The sequence below is a fragment of the Anser brachyrhynchus genome (assembly GCF_964034855.1).
Source record: "Anser brachyrhynchus genome assembly, chromosome: 14".
NCBI lineage: Eukaryota > Metazoa > Chordata > Aves > Anseriformes > Anatidae > Anser > Anser brachyrhynchus.
In genome coordinates this window covers 4,704,921-4,723,179 of record NC_137709.1, presented here as the reverse complement: position 1 = coordinate 4,723,179, position 18,259 = coordinate 4,704,921, and the positions used below count along the sequence as shown (strand labels likewise).

General features: G+C 48.9%; 1 protein-coding gene across 3 annotated transcripts in view; it reads left to right on the top strand.

The window, feature by feature from the left end:
* The window catches only part of LOC308177574 (uncharacterized protein), a 34,160-nt gene extending 15,901 nt beyond the window's left edge, over positions 1-18,259 (top strand). Inside the window, exons 6-9 of one of the 3 annotated variants that reach the window (XR_013939259.1) lie at positions 11,109-11,221; positions 12,679-12,766; positions 13,654-14,109; positions 14,468-18,259. Coding sequence is in view for 1 of the 3 variants with exons in the window: in XM_080555092.1 (XP_080411218.1) it covers positions 11,109-11,196; positions 12,679-12,766; positions 13,774-13,860 (263 nt within the window). In the remaining 2 variants the exon portion in view is untranslated. Of the gene's footprint in view, positions 1-171; positions 7,032-11,108; positions 11,222-12,678; positions 12,767-13,653; positions 14,110-14,467 lie in introns of those variants that run through there. The other 2 variants (XM_080555092.1, XR_013939260.1) reach the window with 2 other exon arrangements.

Sequence of the window (18,259 nt, the reverse complement as noted above, 5' to 3'; positions counted from 1 at the left end):
TCCCTCTTGTGAAAAGGCATCTACAGTAAAACGTTCATCTAATGAAAGCCACCGGTGGTCTGAGCCTAAACTGCTGGTGGTCCCTTGATCTACCAGACGTCGTGCTGATTGCTGAAGAGTCTATCTAGGAAGTGATCTCAGTGGGTTCTCGGGTTTCTGTCTTTTTGGCAGCTGACACACCAACTTCCTAGGTAGAAAAGTCCTAAAAATACATCAAGGCTTGAAGTTTCTGTCTGCCAGAGAAGGACAGAGAGAGGTTGTCTGCTAAACTCCTGCTCAAGTGTCCTGCAAGCAAGCTATAATGCTTAATGGCTGGAAAGTCTCAGGAAAACAGAAATGCCCCATGTAGTGTCTGCTGGGTGGGGGCAGCGGTGCCCAGCTGCGCTGCAAACGCTTCACCTACAGCAGTGTCGATGGATGGGGACTCCAGCTGCAACCAGAGCCTGCCAGCAGCCCCGGCAGGCAGCGAGGGGTTGTCCCCATCAGCCGTAGCCTTTGGAAGTTAGGAGATGATAATCTGAAGGCTTGCCTGCAGTGCAAGGCATAGGAGAGCCAGGGCATTGTCTCTGCCTGCTCCCCTCTCCCACAAAAGTTTGCTTATTGAGAGAGCTGGTCGGTAAATGTGCTTAAAGTTTCATAGTTAAGCATGCAATAGAGGTAGAGACAAGTTACAGTTCTTGTTGACTGTTTTTGGTGAATGTGTGAAGTTCCTCTCTCAGGCACTGAAGACAAACCAGTGAATGTTCTCACTACCTTTTGAATCAACAGCACAATGAGACAATGTTATGGAAAAAGCTCTTGGATACCCCATGTCATACAACTGAAAAGCCAAATCTGAAAAGGATGAGTTGTCATGCAGGCAACAGCGAGAATGAAGGTCCTGCCAAGAAGCTGGTCCTACCCTCAGGTACACCTCGCTCCCTGCTCTGCCAAGGAAATGCTTGATCCTCAGCTGCTTTTTCATCTGGACTTGGAAGGCTCAAAAATCCCATCCACACCTGTCCCTTGTTTTCACTGCCCTCTGGATAAGACCTAACCAGAGTGTGAGATGATTGTTATGATCTGGTTGTGGCTGCTGCATGGCCAGGGCAGGAGCAGGGCGTCCTGCCTCCTTGGCTGCTATAGGGGAATACCCAGGCAAGGTGTTCTCGTGGCTCATGCTGGTACCTTTGAGATACTTTGCTGGTCTGTGAACTTCTGTGGCTGCAAACGATGTGCTGTTAGAGGATCAGAGCAGTCTGCTGCTGCTGAAAGGTGGATCAGGGCGAAAGACTAAATCCAAATCCCATGCCTGTGGCTCTTGGAACCCCGCTCCATACAGTTCTCAGTGCTATGAAAAGACTCTCACTGAAAATACGCATTATATTCTCTGGCCACCCTCTTCCCTGTAGCGTCTCTGTCCCTGCTCTTTTCTTTTTAGCTGCTGGTGAGCCACCTTTAGGTAGAAGCTGTGGAGCCCAGCAGGTGCTCTGCTGCACACCTGAGCCTGCGTCACAGCTGAGTGTAAAGCAGCAGCTGAACGCCTTGGGGACCGTTCGCCTCTTCTCCCAGCCCAAGACACTAAAAGTATTGGTGGATTGGCTGCTTGCAACGTAACTTGTTAGTGAAGTGAGGTGTTCAAAGGCGAGAGCCCATCATGGCTTCACACCGTGCACACACGCTCTGGAGCTGGGATGCCTCTCGGCTGTCAGCAGAGTCCACTTGTGCTTTGGAAGCCAGAGTCTTACTGGAGGACAGCGTGGTTCCTGGGCACGAGGGTAAGAGCTGCTCGTGCAGGCAGGCATGCTGAGGGCTTGGCTCGCCTGGTTTGCCAGGATGCCAGAATGCCAGCCCTCGAAGGGTCTGCAGGTAAGGCAGAGCTCAGCGTGCCAGAAAGGGGAGCACCTCGATCAGAAATGGCAAATCACATCCCTGCCTCTCCTCCCCACCCCCTGAAAAGCTATCGCGTAACTTGAGAATGTAATTAGTATGTTCGAAATTAAAGTATTACTCACCTCTAAGCCATCAGTTTGGGTTTGGGGATCTCGCTGCCAGCGGATTGAGTCAATGCTGAGTCTTGAAGTGGGAAGTCTCCTCTCCTCCCACTCCCCTCTGAGGACTGAAGGCTGTCTGGGGTAGTGGGTTACATTTCTAACGTGCAGATCCCTGCTCGTGAGTGATGGCATGGCGGGAATGTCAGCTGGATGGGAATAAACTGCAGCAATTTATTCTCTCCAGCATGTTTGAGAGTCAGCAGAGCCGCACCATTAGCTGGAACAAAACAGGCCCAGTGTTGGGGTACAATAGTGGCCAGCTCTGGAGTCGCTTACAATTCACGCCGTTAGTGCTCCTGAGTGCTGGAAGGATGCCAGCTCAGGTTGACTGCGATTCCCTGCTTTGAAAGGGGGCCAGAAGAAAAAAGAAGCGAGACAAAACTTTGTTAGAAGCAGGCCGCTTTTATAGCTTTTATACAGATCTGGAATGTAAACAACTTCCTATTTACTCAGGGTATTAAAAAAATTGGGATCTGCTCCCACTCTCCAAATGCTGAGGAACGCAGGGGACAGCTCGCGTTTGGTGGAGCCAGTTCACACCTTGCTGCCTCCAGCAGTTTCGTGTTAGGCTTCTACCAAGTCTGGAAGCTGTGTAAAGTCCTGGGAGCTGAAGTAATGTCTGATGGCAGAAGCACGTTGCCATTACATGCTTAGATGTCAAGCAAGGTGTGTTGTTCAGTGAGGTACCATGGAGGTGAGGAGCTGGAGCCGGGGCATTTCTGCAGCCCTGGGTTGTGTCTGGGCCCAGCGTCAGAGCAGCGAGTTCACCGGGACGTTCCCGTGCTCCAAAACACTGCCTCACAGTGCTCTGGGGAATCGCTTTGTGCAGACGTGCACGGGCAGGACGAGATGTCCCCAGGCAAAGCTTTACAGCCACCCTCATTTTGTTGCTTTCTAAATGCTGTGGCAGGGATGCAGCTTTGCCACCTGTAGGCTTTCTGGGTGGTTTTCAGTTTGGGTGGATGTTGACCACCATATTGCCATCATAGACTGTGGTGCAGGGATGCTCTGGGAGCTGCACTTGCTTCCTCTGAATACTTTTTGCCTCTCCAGTTCTCCTCTGTGCTCGGAGACCTCCGAGGAAGGTGTCTCAAACTCCAGAAGTGCGGCTCTGCGCTCCTGTGGACGAGCACCTCCGCTGCCAGCCAGCAGGATTGACTCGGGTCCTGCAGCTAGACAATCTAGCCCGAGGAATTTAAACTATTATTCACCTCCCGATGGTGTAATTATCAGATGAACTCTTGACACCAGCTTAAAGGCAGGGGTGGTGGGAAGGAACTGGCTATTCCAGCCATCCTAAACCCCTCTCAAAATGGACAAGCAGCTGGTGCAAAGGTCGCAAATGCTGGGGGCCCTTCTTCCTGAAGGGCTTTGTCAGGAGCTTTTGAAGTGACATTTCAACTGATACCACGTCAGGCTCTGAGACAGATGAGGAACAATTTTAATTTTTTTTTTTTTCCAGAGGGGGTTTCTGAACAGGGTAACAAGTGGTCTTAGCGTGAAAACAAATGGACCTGTCCTGTGGAGAAGCTGAGTGGCTTCACTGCCGAGTTGGTGCCTAGGCTAGGTTTGATGGTAAGAATTAAATTAATTCTTATGGCCAACATTTAGATTTGGTGTTCAGGCAGAAAATTCCAGAAAGTCGAGCCCATCTTCCCATTTGTGCTTGCCATAGCTGATTTCAAGCTGATGTTGAAGCTACAAGGGAAGCGGGGACAGGGAGGGAGCTTGGTGGTGCTGGGACTTTTGGGGGAGAGGGGAGCGCCAGGCAGGCTGGCAGGTGCCAGCTGGTCTTCCCCAAGGGGTGAGTGACTTCGGGCAGTCAGAGGCCTGGAACTGCTTGGTAGCTGCCAGGAGAGGGGATGCGGAGCAGGCAGGCCTGCGAGGACAGGCTTCCATGTCTGCACCTGGTGCGTGTTCGGCGGTGCCCCTTGCACAGCTGTTCCTCCAGGAGGTCCTCAGTGAAGTGCAGCGGACAAGGTCGCAGGTTAAAAGTAAACGCCGACAAACTCAGGGAGGTTTAAGTCACCCAGAGGTGTCACGGCCAGAAGGTGTCACAGCCTGCCCATGGTCCAAAGGCAGCGGAGAGGCTTCGAGGCTCCCCAGATGAGGCTCCCCAAGCCCTCCTCCCTCCCTTCTCACTGCTGAGGTCTCCAAGTGGGTGGTAACCACTGGCAGGCTCGGCCACGTTTGGCTGGTGAAACTTGGTCAAACCAGTCTGAGACTGAACTCACCGGGAGGCTCAGCCAAGTCTGTCTGATTAAACCCAGCCAAACCCGTCTGAGACCAGCAACTGTTGGGCTGCCTCCATCCCTGTTGGGGTACTGCCCCAAATCCACGCTGGGGTTGGTACGGCTCCTCTGTCTTCGGAGGAGTGATGCGGGTTTGCATCAGGACAGTGGGATACGTTTCTCCTTTCTTCTGCTGTTACCCATCATCCTACAGAAGGTGTGATGCTCTCGATAAGCCAGCCTGGATGTTTATCGCAAGCATATTGGTGTAAATTCAGATTATCTCCAGTGATGTCACTGTTAGGCAAATGCCCTTCTAAATTATGCTGGCACGTGTTTGAAGACTTCAAGGGGATTGAGCAAGCGTGGTGGAAAAAAGATTGCAAATGAGCATGAGTAATTTGGAAATGTCTTTACGTAACAAAAGTGGCATTGCTGGCAGATGTCTTCAATCATCTTTTGGTATTAACTTCTGTGAGCAATTTAGCAGAGGTGCTGCTCGTTCTCCACGCACTGAGTCCCAGGAGCAGTGTTTTAGTCTGACTGGTCTCAAATTAAAGTTCGCTCAGTGTTGCAATGGAGAAGTTATTATACGATGCCTTAAGGCATCCACGTGTTGGATGATCTTACAGCTATGCCTTCTGGCACCACTCCCTCGGGTTTAACTTCAGATGTTTTGACATATCTGATATATTTTCCACTGTAACTTAAAGCTGTGCCAGTCTGAGCTATACAGACCTATGTATAGGTAACTCGAGGAGTGGGGCACGTTGTGGAAGTTTGCCAGCCCGAGGTAGGACACTTTGGTATCTACAGAGACCGTGTGCACACAAGCTGGGTCCTACCAAACCTCTGCGGACTGTGTTGTGATACAGCTCCACAAAATGTGCCCGAATTTCATGGGAGCTTCCCAGTGGGTGTGGGTCCAGGTTTCATCCTGCCAAAGCCAAGGCATTTCAGAGAGGAACGTTTCATCCTGGCCTTCCCCTCAGCAAGCGACTTGCTGGAGCACGAAGGATCGCGCTCATCACGCCCTCGTCCCACGTCCCCTCACGGCACCGTTCTTAAAACGGCTTGTCCCCTGGGTGCCCGGGAGGCAGTTTGAGGCAGGGAAATGGCTCCGAGCAGGGACCTGTGGTGTGCCTCGGCCAGAGACGGCCACAACAACAAGTGCAGCGGGCGGATCGCGTGCGCCTGGCTCTAGCTGCCTTCTCTGTTTTTAGCTCTCGCAGGAGCTCCCTGTGCGTGCTCGGCGTGCTTCCCCGACAGCTGCCGCTCCCCGCATGGCCCCCGGACACCCCGCTCGTGTGCTGCTGGCCTCAGTGGCTCCATTTAAAAGCAGCATTGCCCGTGCTGTGTCAGAGGTGTGCTACCTGCCTGCTCTGCACGGTGCAGCACCGGTCTCGGCGTGTGCTGGCTGGTACCTGCAGGAAGGGGCACGGCGTCGGCATGAAACCCGTCTTCTGGCTGGGCAGTGGGTTAAGTGCTTGTGGCAGAGCACAATTGTCAGGGTAAATAGCTCTTGGGAAGGACGGCGTGAATGAGTCTTATATGAGATGGGCCCCAGCAAAACGATATCCTCGCTCGTCAGACTCAAACTGGTGCCTCTGTGTAAGGGCTGGGCTCAGACTGGGCGTCTCAAAAACCAGCGGGGTGAGCGCCTGTGTCTGCAGCCCCTCAGGCCCCTGGCTGCTCGTCCCAAGGTAACAGCCTTCTGTCCTCACCCCTGGCAGGGGGAGCCAGCCCCCCCAGTCCCCTAAAAGTAAGCGTGTCTGTCTGTTTTTATCCTGCCCTTTGCTTCCGGGGGGGGCATTGTGTCTAATTTCAGGTGGCATTAAGGGCTGTGTCAGCAAGGATTCACTTGTGGTATTTCCCACGTAAATAAATCTCGTCTAAAACTCTCATCCCTAAACAGCCACAGGAGACCCCGAGGCATCTGAAGGATTTTCATTTATGCCAGATTTCAATTTATCATGTCATTTTCTTCTGTTATGTGGTCATTTGATTTGCCGGTGCTCACCTGCCAGCCCCGAGCAAACGGCAGGTGGCACCAGTGCCCTGCTTCAGCTGAGCAGCTGAAAACTACTGAGCATTTAAACTGTCAAAATAAGGCCACAGCAGAGACATTTAAATTTGTTATTTTTACTGTTTACAAGTGCCTGGTATCTCCCTGTAGTTCACAAATCCGTGCTTGCACATCCTAGCTGGGTTGCTGATGTGCGGTGCCTCCAGTGTCACAGTGCGCGTGGAAAGCAGGGATGCGTTGGACCTGCTGAATGTGTTTAATCCCAAATACCTTGCCAAACCTCGTAGCTTTTAGCTTGGCAAAACTTAGCAGGACGAGTGTCCAAGTGAGTCCTGTAAGACCGGGCTCATTTCGGGACGCTTTACATTGCTGGAGTAAGTATGTGCTGCTTGGGGCTGCGCGGAGGGAGAGCGGAGCAGCCCTCGGGGTTCTCGGGAGCGCGTCGCTGCTCTGGGAGCCTGGAAAGCAGCCGAGGAGTTTCAGTGCTTCACTGCGTGGGTGCCGCTAGCAAATACCGCGGTTATTTTGGGAGGATGTATTTTCTGTCAGACGTGTCTTTGATAAGACACTGTTCAGACGGGATTTGATATAATGTTATGTTTTGCTGCCCGTACTAATACGCGTAATATTAATAGTATCACAATGTGATAGGACCTTGGCATCGAGATTGTCATTTAATTCTGCTGAAGATGATGGAAAGATCTTTCGTTGATTTAAACGTGCGTTGCATTCAGCTCCAGCATCTTCAGATAGGGTAGACTAATAATAATGTATGCATGAGAAGTAAGAATACAAGTTCTGGTGTATTAATTTATGAGTATGTAAGTAAAGGGTTACGGAGGTTTGCAGCACAGAGTAGCCATGTGAAGTAACTCTGTTTGGCCACACAGGAATTGGGTTCTGCAGCACTGCTGTAAATAACTGTATCCAGCGGTTCTGAGCAGAATGGTCCTCAGCTCCTATGTGAAGGCAGGGAGCCGCGTTTTCTCATGGGTTACTGCACAACCGGTCAGCTTCCTCCTGTGCTGAGACCAGCTGGGGCTGGGGACCGACTCCAAAAGCTGTGGTTTGCGCTCAGCAAGGCGCTGCCTGTGGCTGTGTGCTGAAAGCAGCCCCCTTCCATCTGCCCAGTGTCCCGTTGCTGCCTCGCCAGCCTGGCTCACCTGCATCGTCCTGTGTGCGGAGGAGGAGGAGAGGGAGAGGTTTGGGATAAGGGCTGTCACCCCGTCCCCCTGCTCCTTTCCTCATCCCTAGCATATGCTCGTGTGTGGCATGGCACGGTTGGTGTCTTCTGGGCTAGCTTAGTGCTGGGTGCTGCAGCACGATGTAGGGATACCCGAGCCCAGCTGGGACGAGCAGCATTGCTTTTTCTGCAGACTCAGCAGGGGGACACTTAACAGGTAGGATGTTGTTGGTTTTGGCACCCATCCTGACCAGCTAAAGCTTATGTGTGCTCACACTCTGCTTGCTCCATGGTGGATGTGCTGAGGCATTTGCAAAAGGTGTAACTTGTGAATTTTTTACTCCTTTTACACCAGTTGCTTTTCTAAGGCTGTTTTCCAGGTGCAGCTGCATACCTGCTCGGGTAAGAGTTTGAATGTGCTGATTACTTCAGCATCCTTCACGTCGCTGAGTACTTACAGAGCTCTTGGATGGCTGTGGTGAGCAGGGCAAGTGCTTTAGCGTAACGTGCAGATACGTAGCCTGGTGTGTGTAATGGTTTCCTCTGAATCCTTTATTGAGGAAGGGTTCATGAAGCAACAGTGCTGCTTGTATGAAACCCTGTTTCGACAGCTAATGAAAGCTTGAATCCTTACAATGCTGGCACGTGCCATTTCTGTTAAAATTATGGCCAGCAGCTCTGCAGTTTTGGGAGCCAACTTTCACTGAAAGCACGATTACTCTAGCACTTGCAAAGATGGCTCGTCATAATTTCCTAAGGCAGCGCTGACAATTTAGTGTATTTGCTTCCCAGAATGTGCTGCGTGAGCCTGAGCTGACATGTGCGAGAGCAGGTGGCCACTGTCAGCGCTGGGGAAGCACGGGGAGGAAACCTGCTGCTGCTGCTGCTTTCCAGCTCCTTGGGCATCGTGTGTGCATTGCACGCCATCGCTTGGTGTCCCCAGCTGCTGCTGAGAGCGTCGGTCTGCCTCGCGCTAGGAAGTCCTCAGCTCTTCACCTAATAAGCATCAGTGCTGGCATTGCTTTGTTGCAGAGCTTGGACATGAAATCAATCATTCAGGAGGTACAGCAAGGAAGGGAGTTGAAAACAAGTCAGGAGATGGAAGGAGGGGATAGAAGAAATCACATTCATTAACCGGGGTGATGTCGAACTGCTCTTTTTCACCCGTTTCCTGGTTACAGGAGAGGGCAGACGTTCCGAGCATTGCTCTTACTTGCCGTTTGACAGGCTTATCTGTGTGTACATGTACTTGTGCAAGCTTATGAACAGTCAGGAAAAGCTTTTAAGTTGTGGGTCAAACCTGCCCAAGTTAGCAGTGAGCAAAGCTGCTGGGGCATGCAGCCCAACGCGTGGCTGGTCGTTCCCTCTTCCTGAGCACTGCTGTGCAAGTAACAGACACCGTCCACATTTCTGCTTGGCGTCTTTCCCTGTATTTGTCCTTCTGATCTTGTGTTTGTGACCTTCCCTACTGCTTTGCTCCTGAGCCGTGGAAGTGGATGAGGTGTGGGGCCCGTGGGCTGCTGCCAGGAGGAGGCAGGGCTTGCTCCATCCATCCCTGCCGCGGCTGGGCACCGCTGCTCCGAGCACGTGGGGAAGGAGAGCGGCTGCAGAAGCGCACCAGAAAGGAGATTGATCTTCTGGGAGGTTTGAATACCCAAGTCCATTAGAGTTTCCTGGGAAATATCAGCTCAGATTCATGCTGGCATACCTTGGAAATCTTTTAAAATTAAGTACCAAAAATCAATGCGTTGCAAGACTCCCAGCATGTAATTCTGAACCCATTAGGAGATTTGTGCTAATTTTGAAAATAATCTTTCTATTTTAACTGTTACTTTGAACGTATTTTGAAAGTATTTTGAACTTGTATATCTGGCAGAAAGGGAACAATTAAAGGAAAGATTACATTGTGTTACTTTAATTGTGATGGATTGAATCATTTGCTGAAGGAAAATATCTACAAAGCGTATCTAAGTGCAGAAGCGAAAATGAAAATTGGTCTCAGCTGTTCCACTCCCCATGACAAATGTGTATTTAGGTAATCCATTCCTTCTCGTATCTTGATAGCACTGCGCACACAGTGCATGAATTAATTCTACTGAGAACTGCGGTGAGATTATCTCTGAGCCCATGTAAGCACGAGGAATCCACCTTTACTCTCAGGTCCCCTATATGTTCAGTGTGGCTGTTGCTGGTGCTTGCTTCCACCAGCAGTGCCGAGGGCCAGACAGTGGAGGTTGAGGCACGTAGGGTTTTGTGGCAGCCCCCGATTAGCCAGTAGTTTTCTCTTTGAAAGAGCACTTCTTAGAAAGCAGCTGTGGGTGGCTTTCCAGCTGCTCCACATCGGGACAAAACTTATCTTGGGAGTGAAATTTTGGTCTAAGAGCTTCCTGTGCTGGCAGTTTGGGGAAGAAAAACAAACCTGCCGTTGAGAGTGGAAAGAATTCCCTGACTGCTATGAGGCAGCCTCACCCTGGAGGGCAGGGAAGGAGATCTTGAGCCCATATGGTCTTATTCTACCCTGGTCCCACTGGTGTGCTTTAATCACCGCGCAGGTCTGGATGAAAAGCAGTGCACCAAAAAGGCTGGGTTTGGAGATCGTGCGGTATCTTGACGGCGAGTAGTTTCTATCTACCTGTATGATGTACAGATGGTGCTTTAATTCATGCTGTCCTCTCACCAACAGTTAACTGTAATTGTTAATGGCAGGTTCAGTAACAGCGTCCTGCACAACTGCACTAATTGCAAATCCTGGATCTCACTGGAAGCAAAGTCCCCCTGCTCGCAGGAGGGCTGCGAAGCTGCCATTGCCGGTGTAAGTGAATGCCCCGTGGTGCTGCGTAATGAGAGCACGGTGGGTGAAAGGAGCGCTGCAGCAACTCGCGTGGCAGCGGTGCCCTGAATTCAGAGCTCTGTTCCCTCCCAGGGACACTGCTGCTGCATCTTGGAAGCTGTAAGAGGTCAAAGGAATAGAGTCCAACACCTGCCATAAACCCTGTCTCGGAATTATCTGGCTAGGGTTGCTTTGGTGAGAATGAAGCAAGAGCATCATCTCTCCTTCCTGCCCCTCCAGCTGCTGGGGACTGAGGGATCCACAGTCTCTATGTGCTTTCTCCATTGTGGAAAATGCTTCCTCCACTGTGAGCTAGGGGCAATTTAATTTCATGAAAATCCTCCCTGCAGTATGGCAAGGGTTCAGCTGGCCACGTGCTATTGCCACGCACTGCCAGGAAGTGGTCATATTGGACTTTCTCATCCGTCTGATGAAATGAATTCCTTTTCTCTGCGGCAGGACGGGGAGTATATGGGTGTATATTGGGTATGGTGAAACAGAGCACGTGGAGGAAAAAGTCTGTCTTCTGGCAGCCGCACGTGTGAAGCCAGGGCGGAGGTGGAGATGTGTTAATTGTTTGTGGGTGCAAACAAAATTGTTCCCCAGCCAGTCCCTTGCTCAGAAAGGTATTAAGTTGCTGCTGAAACTTGTACAACTTTCACCTTCATAAAATCAGGCAATGAATGGTAAACAAATGATGATTTTATAAATGCTGTCCTTTTCTGGATGTCTAAACTGAATCTAGGTTGTGATCTGTCGAACAGGTTCTCTCACCTTAATTTTCATGGTTTGGCTTTACCTGCAGCTGTACTGCGTGAGAGCCAAGCACCCGGCGCTCCCATTCCCAGCGGTGCTGCCAGCTGCAGGTCCTCGATACCTCTTGGGAGTGGCGGGTATGGAAAGAAGCACAGCAAACACGTAAGCTGCCTGATGCCACCAAACTTAGCGTTAGCTCACTTCAGGGTGTATCATCTGTCTCTAAGCTACTCCAGTCTCTGTTTCAGCCTGTAAGGCACTGGCAGCTGTTCTGCTCTGTCTTTAGAGCTTCTAACGTGAGCACAGGGGCAGGGGTGCTAAGATGCTGTTGAAGACAGTGAATGGCTTGTGCGAAGCTCAATGGCATTTTGTCCACCAAGGGATGTTTTGTCATGCAAGAATTGTATGTGCAAAGGTACAGCAGCGGCTCTGGCTTCTAATTCAAGCTGCACATGGAACCTGTGGAGCTGCTGGGACTAGGAAAACAAAGCTGCAAAATAGGTTTTTAAATCTGTGTGCTCTGGTGGTAAAACTGTTTGTATCTGAGGCTGTTAACTGTCCTTTTCTGATCCTTTCTTGGTTAATGAAAGTAGCTGTTGGAGGAAAATGCGAAGGTTTTGAGTTGCGGAAAAACGTGTGTTTGCACCGCTAATCACTTGAAAAATCAATCTCCAGAACTTCATTTGTTAGGAGCAGCTGATTAGCTGCTCTCTGTGCTTTCTCCCTTTTAATAAAACCCCTGAGTCGAACGACAGAAGGGCTATAATTAAGGAGCGCTTTTTTTTCCTTTCCCAATGACATTCTGGCAAATGTTAAGCAGCGGGTAGCCTGGCATAAGCAGGACAGAAGAGCCTCTGCGCTGCTTGTGCAAGCCTGGGCTTCACCTGGACAGGAGGGAGCTGGGCGCTTTGCTCCTCTCTGCCCCAGCACTGACAAACTGGAGTCTGGTCGTGGCTGTGTGGGCTGCAGCAGCTCTGTCCTTGCTCCGCTGTCCCCAGGGGACGCTCCTTGTTTGCCAGTTAGCAAACTGTACCCTGAAGGTGACAACGGGAGCCACAGGAGAGCCAGACTCCAGGTTTCCCTGTGCATCTCTCTCAGTGTCCCCAAGTGGGATGATGGTAACAGTGACCCAAAGATCTTTTGCTATCTTTCTTCCCAGCAAAAGGTAGCGCAGAGGTCAGTATTTTTGTGCTCGGGAATTTTACCCGGGAGAGTCTTGGCTTGAGTGGGAAAGAATAATTCTAAAGGCTAGGGAAATGGATGCTTTAAAATCAGAAAGGTTCATGCTTCTCTTAAATGACTTCCCTGCTCAAAAGTATGTAATATAATTTGACTAGCAAGGTAAAAAGGTTGTTCAGTGAACAAAGTTAAGGGCTTTTTTCTTTTCCTGACTCATGCCTTCTGGTTTCTAAATGACCACAAATCAGCCATCTGGCATTGAAAATGTTTTTAATATGAAAAATTAATCAGATACAATCTAAGCATAATATGACCTTGATTTTTCTCCAATGCAAAAAATAGTTTGCACCCATAAACTGCTGGGAGGAAATATGTCAATAAAGTAATCGCTCCTCTTAACGTTTGTGTTGAATTGGTCCCTTTTTTTTTTTTCCTTCCAGGAAAGCAAGCAATACTCCTAGCCGAAGGTCTGCTTCGTGCAGGCGGTTCCTGTGTTTTCTAACCCGCCCAGCCCAGCACGTACTTCAGGTATGGCCAATGCAACCTGCTGCCTTGGCCAAACAATAAAGGCTAATGATGACAGATTGGGAGATAATAGTTTTATGGTGTGGACAAATAATTATTAGGCATTGAAACAATTCCATCAAGCACTGTACTTGTGTCTGAGTTGAAACTTTAACCCTGGTCTCCAGAGATGAAAAAAAGAAAAGACAAAATGTCAATATAATAAAAGGGTGAGACAGGGAAAGAGTCTTGGTTATTTTTCTTCCTTCTTTTCAAAACTGAGCAAAGAAGAAAAAGGATTGCTTCATAAATCCAAGCTCTGCATATTTACACAGAGGCTCCCAGGAGAAAATACACGCAGCCACTGCAGATTGACTAGCAGTGGTGAGCGTGGCCGCTCCGGCAGCTCATGCTCGAAGCTCTGCAGGCTTGGATTGTTTGGGGTTTTTGTCTAAATGTGGCTTTATAAACTCCTAGATAACAGGGTGTCTGAAGACTTTAGCTGTATTTTATAGTAGTGTCAGTGTAAGGTGTGGTAAATGGGCAAACTGAGAGGTGTGGGTTGCAGTGCTCCTGGTAACAAGACTGCTGGTCCTCCAGGCTGCCCCGAGGACCACGGGCTGCTGCTCTGAGAATCAAAGCAGAGCAAGCAGACCTGTGCAGGTGTCTAGAGCTAAGCTTGTCCTGGCCTTTCATTATTGGTAAAATGAGGCAGTTGTCCTGCAAATGCCCATTCCTTGTGACATCCAAAATTTTTGGAAGTATTCCAATAGCAAAATACTTCCTAGGAAAAGTTGCATGTTGCGTTGATTTCCCTAAGAAGGATCAAGACTTAGTTTTTTAACAATGGTATTGCCGTAACTGCATCTTATGACAATTTTGAGAGTAATGTATTTTTGTTATTTTTCTAGTTTTTTTTTTTTTTTTTAATTCTCCAGAGGATCTGAAGACGTTTAACTAGACTTGGAAGTAGACTGTGTAATGGAGCGTGAAAAAACATTTTAGTCTGACCATGTGCTCTATAATATCAGATCAATCAGCCATCTGGCTTGGGAAAATGGAATCATCTTGATTACCGAAGTGTGCGGATCCCTCTGGGAGCTGCAGTTAGCTGCTGAGCGTCTCTGAAGAGTGCCCTGCTCTGCTCGCGTGTCCTTCACAGCAGCTTGCTGACAAGTCTTGACACAAGACAGACACAAATCAATAGCATGTTTTTAAATGTTACTGAGATGGAATTTCAGGGAGCCTTCATGTTAATGTCATTTGGCACTTACATGGAATAAACAGCAGACGAGGAAAAGCAGACTTGAATTTGGCTCCAAGAGAGTGATGTGAATCCAGGCCCAGCACCTATTTAACTCCTCAAGGTTGGTTATGTCCTTGTCGTGATCAGTGTATCACCTGGGGGTATTGCTGCTCCTGGGACTAACTCCTTCTGTATGCTTGACAAATTATAACTTCTGGAGTCCTCAGCATGCCAGAAGCACAGGCTATCACAATCTAAAGTTCTTCGTAATGTAAACCTGAACGCTTGAGCATCTTCTGTGCGAGTTGTTTAATCTGTCCCGACTGTAAACTCCTGCTGAGCTACCTAAATCAGAGACTGGGGGCAAGAACGCAGCACCTTTTTCATTCTGGTTTCAAGTCACTCCTCACTAAGTGTAGCACTTGGTTGTTGTCGTATCCTAAAGCTGACACCAGTTTTTCCTCTTGTGTGTGTCTCAGGTGTGCTGTGGAAAGCAGATGGCCTGTGCTTGAGCAGTAGAACTGCTAGGCTCCAGAGTTGGATTTGTTCTGCAGGTACAGTTGGTTTACAGCACACGTGGTCAGCCTCACCCTTCCCGGAAGAGATGTGAGCATCACCACTGGGAAGTGCAGACAGATGGACAAAATCTCCAATTCTACCCAGACAAAAGTCCTGGGAAGGCAAAGGATGAGTCTGGTGAAACCTTGGGTATTTGGTAGCCCAAGACTTGGGGATTAGGGTGGTAAAATCCTTTGGGTTTCTTAATGGTGCCAAAGTCTGGCCTTTGATTTCCATTGCTTTGTAGCTGTTATTTTTTTTTTAATTAAAAATTACCTAAGTGAATGGAAACAACTTATTTGACCTAGAGACTCCAGCTGTTGAAAGTCCCTTAATGTTGCCCTCCCCGCTTCCCCCAAATCTTTTAATTTGCATTGTCCTGATTGGTAAACGTGAATTGTGGTTGTTAAGTCCTGGTTCTGGGCAGTTGCATCATGTAGGTGTTCTTGCCAAATATTGTGAGAAGCTTCATCTTTGCTCTTTCCCAGCCAGGGAGTGGTGGAGAGGAGGAGGCAGCAGAGGGAAACTGAGAATCCAGGCAGAGCAAGAGGAGCTCTGGAAGGCTGTCTGCCCTGGTGGAGCTAGAAATGGCCATGAGGTGATGGGTTTTAAGGTGAAGAGCTTTAAAACAGGAGCGATCCATTTCCTATGTGTATTTCAGGAATTCAGCCTGGGTTAAAACCTTTTTCTATCCCTAACAGCCCCAGATAATGACCTGTTTCCTACCTTTGATCCTACAAGCCAAGTGGTTCATTTATGGTGTGCTCAGTGCGCTGCTGAGTGCTACCTAGGGCAGATTTCTGTCTTCCCTATGGCTGAGGGGGTCTAAGGTGGTTTGTTGCTATATGAAGGAAATAACCTCTGCATCTGTCATCCCACCTGTGAATACTTGGCCTTTTAAGGCTTTTATACTGGGACTGAAAGTGTTTGTTTTTGCAGGAGGATGGCTGCTGAGATGTTAAAACTAGTCAGTATGTTAATCTAAGTGCTGAACAGTAAAAAGGATATTTTTATACATCCCTAATCACCTGCTTTGAAATGAGTGTTCTGTCCACCAAAAATCCTCAGAAGTCTAACTATAAATTCAGCAATTTATGTAGAAATTAATGTGTTTAGGTAGGCTGTTGTTTTATTTTTAGTGCCACCTAAAGCTGACACTGGTATGTGGGTGACTTTGGATGTGGGGGACTCGCGAGCACTGGGTTTTCCACCAGCTTTGCCAGTTGGGAGCTGTTTCCAGCTCCCCGTGCGTGGGGCAGCCAGTCCTCAGGACGTGCATTTGGGCTCTGAAGGGCACGCTGTGCTGCTGGTGAGGGTCAGGCAGAGGATGTCATGCAACTAACGAGGAGAAAAAAGTAGACGAGCAAATAAATCCTGCAGCTCTGGTGTAACTTATGGAGGAAATGTGGAGACAGCCATAAATATCAGCTTGGGTCTGCAGGGAGGGCAGGTGGGGTTGTGTTCAGGGGCCATGTTCCCTGAGCTGCTTTTCCATGTGAGGTTCACTCTAAGCCATCTGTGATTCAGAACAACCCAGGCACGTCAGCCCTGGTTTCTGATAAGCAGGTACTGCCTGTCCTGGGGCGCAGCCTGCAGGAGCGATGGTGTCCTGGTGTCCGGACGAATTACCAGGAAGGGGCTCCGATGCGTCCTTGACATTTCCGTGCCCAAGGTCAGCCTGCTCGCCCGGATGGGAGGTGTGGGGGAAACCTCTCCCGCTGTCCTTATGGCGGCTGTTTGCTCGGGTGCTGTCACGCCCGTGCTGCTGGCCGGGTGATGCAGGCTGCTGCTGCTTCCAGGACCCGTCCCTGCCTGGCCAGCCCTCGCACCGGGACACACGCCCTCTGCCCAGCACCGCTGCGAGGATGCTCCTGCCTCTCTGCAGCCCTGCTCTGCTCCGGCCCCTCTCCAGCTGCCTTTCTGCACCAGCCCCACCTGCCTTTTCTCCACCCCAGTTCATGCTGAAGAATTTTCTGAGAAAACCAAAAACCCCTCTGGGGAGCCCATTCTGGCTACCTGGCCGAAGGTACATGGTAGAGAGACAGGAAAAAAGACCAGAAGACCTTCCTTAGATGATGAGAATCCAGAGGTTCTGCGATTTACTGGCATCTACGTTTTGTATTAAACACGTATGGAGGATGGCTGTCAAATCTGATCTTAAGGAATGCGTGTCAACCTTTTATGCTGACTTTATTTGTTTTACCTTTAAAGCAATCGAGCTGCTCCCTGAGGCAGGTATTGCTGTGTGCCACCTTTAGCACAATCAGATTAGCATTGTGTTTGCTCTAAAAGCCGAAGCCTCGGTGCAGCGCCCAAGCGAGCGCTCAGCGTTGAAATGAGATTGTCTGCGCAGAGCTCACCGCCTGACCCCCATTCCCTCGCCCAGCCTTTGAGAGGAGTGTGCTCCCCATATGGTGCTCCTGCTATGCCTGCACTATTTCTGGCTTCAAACGTTGCAATTGGAATGGACAGATATAAAAACAAGCCTTTGATCCTGCCAAGGTGTCTGCTGACCACACCACAGATCTTTTTTGCTGGTAGTCCAACCAGCGCTGTGCCATGCACCCTTCAGATTATCCCAGCCAATAATAATAATATTATTATTACGCAGGTTCATGCACCGTGTTCTTCCTTACCCTATTCCAAAGACCTACTTTTACCTGTGCTGCTTTCTCTGCTGCTCTTCTTGCAAACCCGTGTGCCTGGATTTGTATGTGCTTTGAATCTCATGTTGCTTCTCCAGCTGGAAAGAAAGCAAACCCGTACTCTAGGCAATGAAATGAGTCTTCCACTTCTTGAAGTGCCAGCTAAAGCCTGGGCATGGAAGCTTGAGGTTTTTGATCTTCTTCCATGTCGCTGTTGAGTTTGGCTTGTTCCAGCCCTGCTACCAGGCTGCTCTCCGTTCTTATGCTTTTGGCATTTTAGCCAGTTCGATCCAAGTGCCTTCTAAAACTTAGGTTTTGGCACCAATTGCAGAATCCAGGTGCAGGAATTTTCTCCCATAGCTTAGCAGTAGTAGTTGATGTTTTTCCCAGACTCCCCACTAACTAAGGGCAGATCAAAAATGTGATAAAATTAGCTAAATGGATGGAGAACGTTTATTTTCCTTTGGATGTTATGGAAAGGAAGTGCAGCTCTTTAGCCTTTTTTTCTGTTGAGTTTTAATTAGGTAAACTTTTAATTATGCTTCAGAAAAAGAATAATCATACTCTTACTGAGCTTGGGGAGTTAGATTAGATAATCTCAAGAGGTCCCTTCCCATCCTCAGCGATTCTGTGATCCTGCATGTTTTGAAAGCCTTCTTACACTAGCAGTTGATTTTTTTCATCTTTTCCAAGAACGCAAGTAGCTATTATTTCTTAGCAATAGAGGTACTGTGACTCTTGATTATATTAATTTGATGGTTCATAATTTTTTGTTGTTCATAATCTTGTTGCTATTTTCAAATGCTTTTTGTACAGCTGCTGCAGATTCTCTCCATGCAGAAACATACTGATTTTTTTTTTTTTTTAACACTTACCCCACTAAGCCTTTTCTCAAAACTTGAGCACCCCTCGAATCTTAGCACGTTGTAAATTGTCATTTCGGAATGAGGCAAGGACCCAAATCCTCATGAGAAAAAGCTAATCAGCTCTGTAAGTTTTACAGTCAGATTAGTCAGCAAAGTAAATCATACTAACAAAAAATAAATAAAAAGACTTTTCACTTTGAAA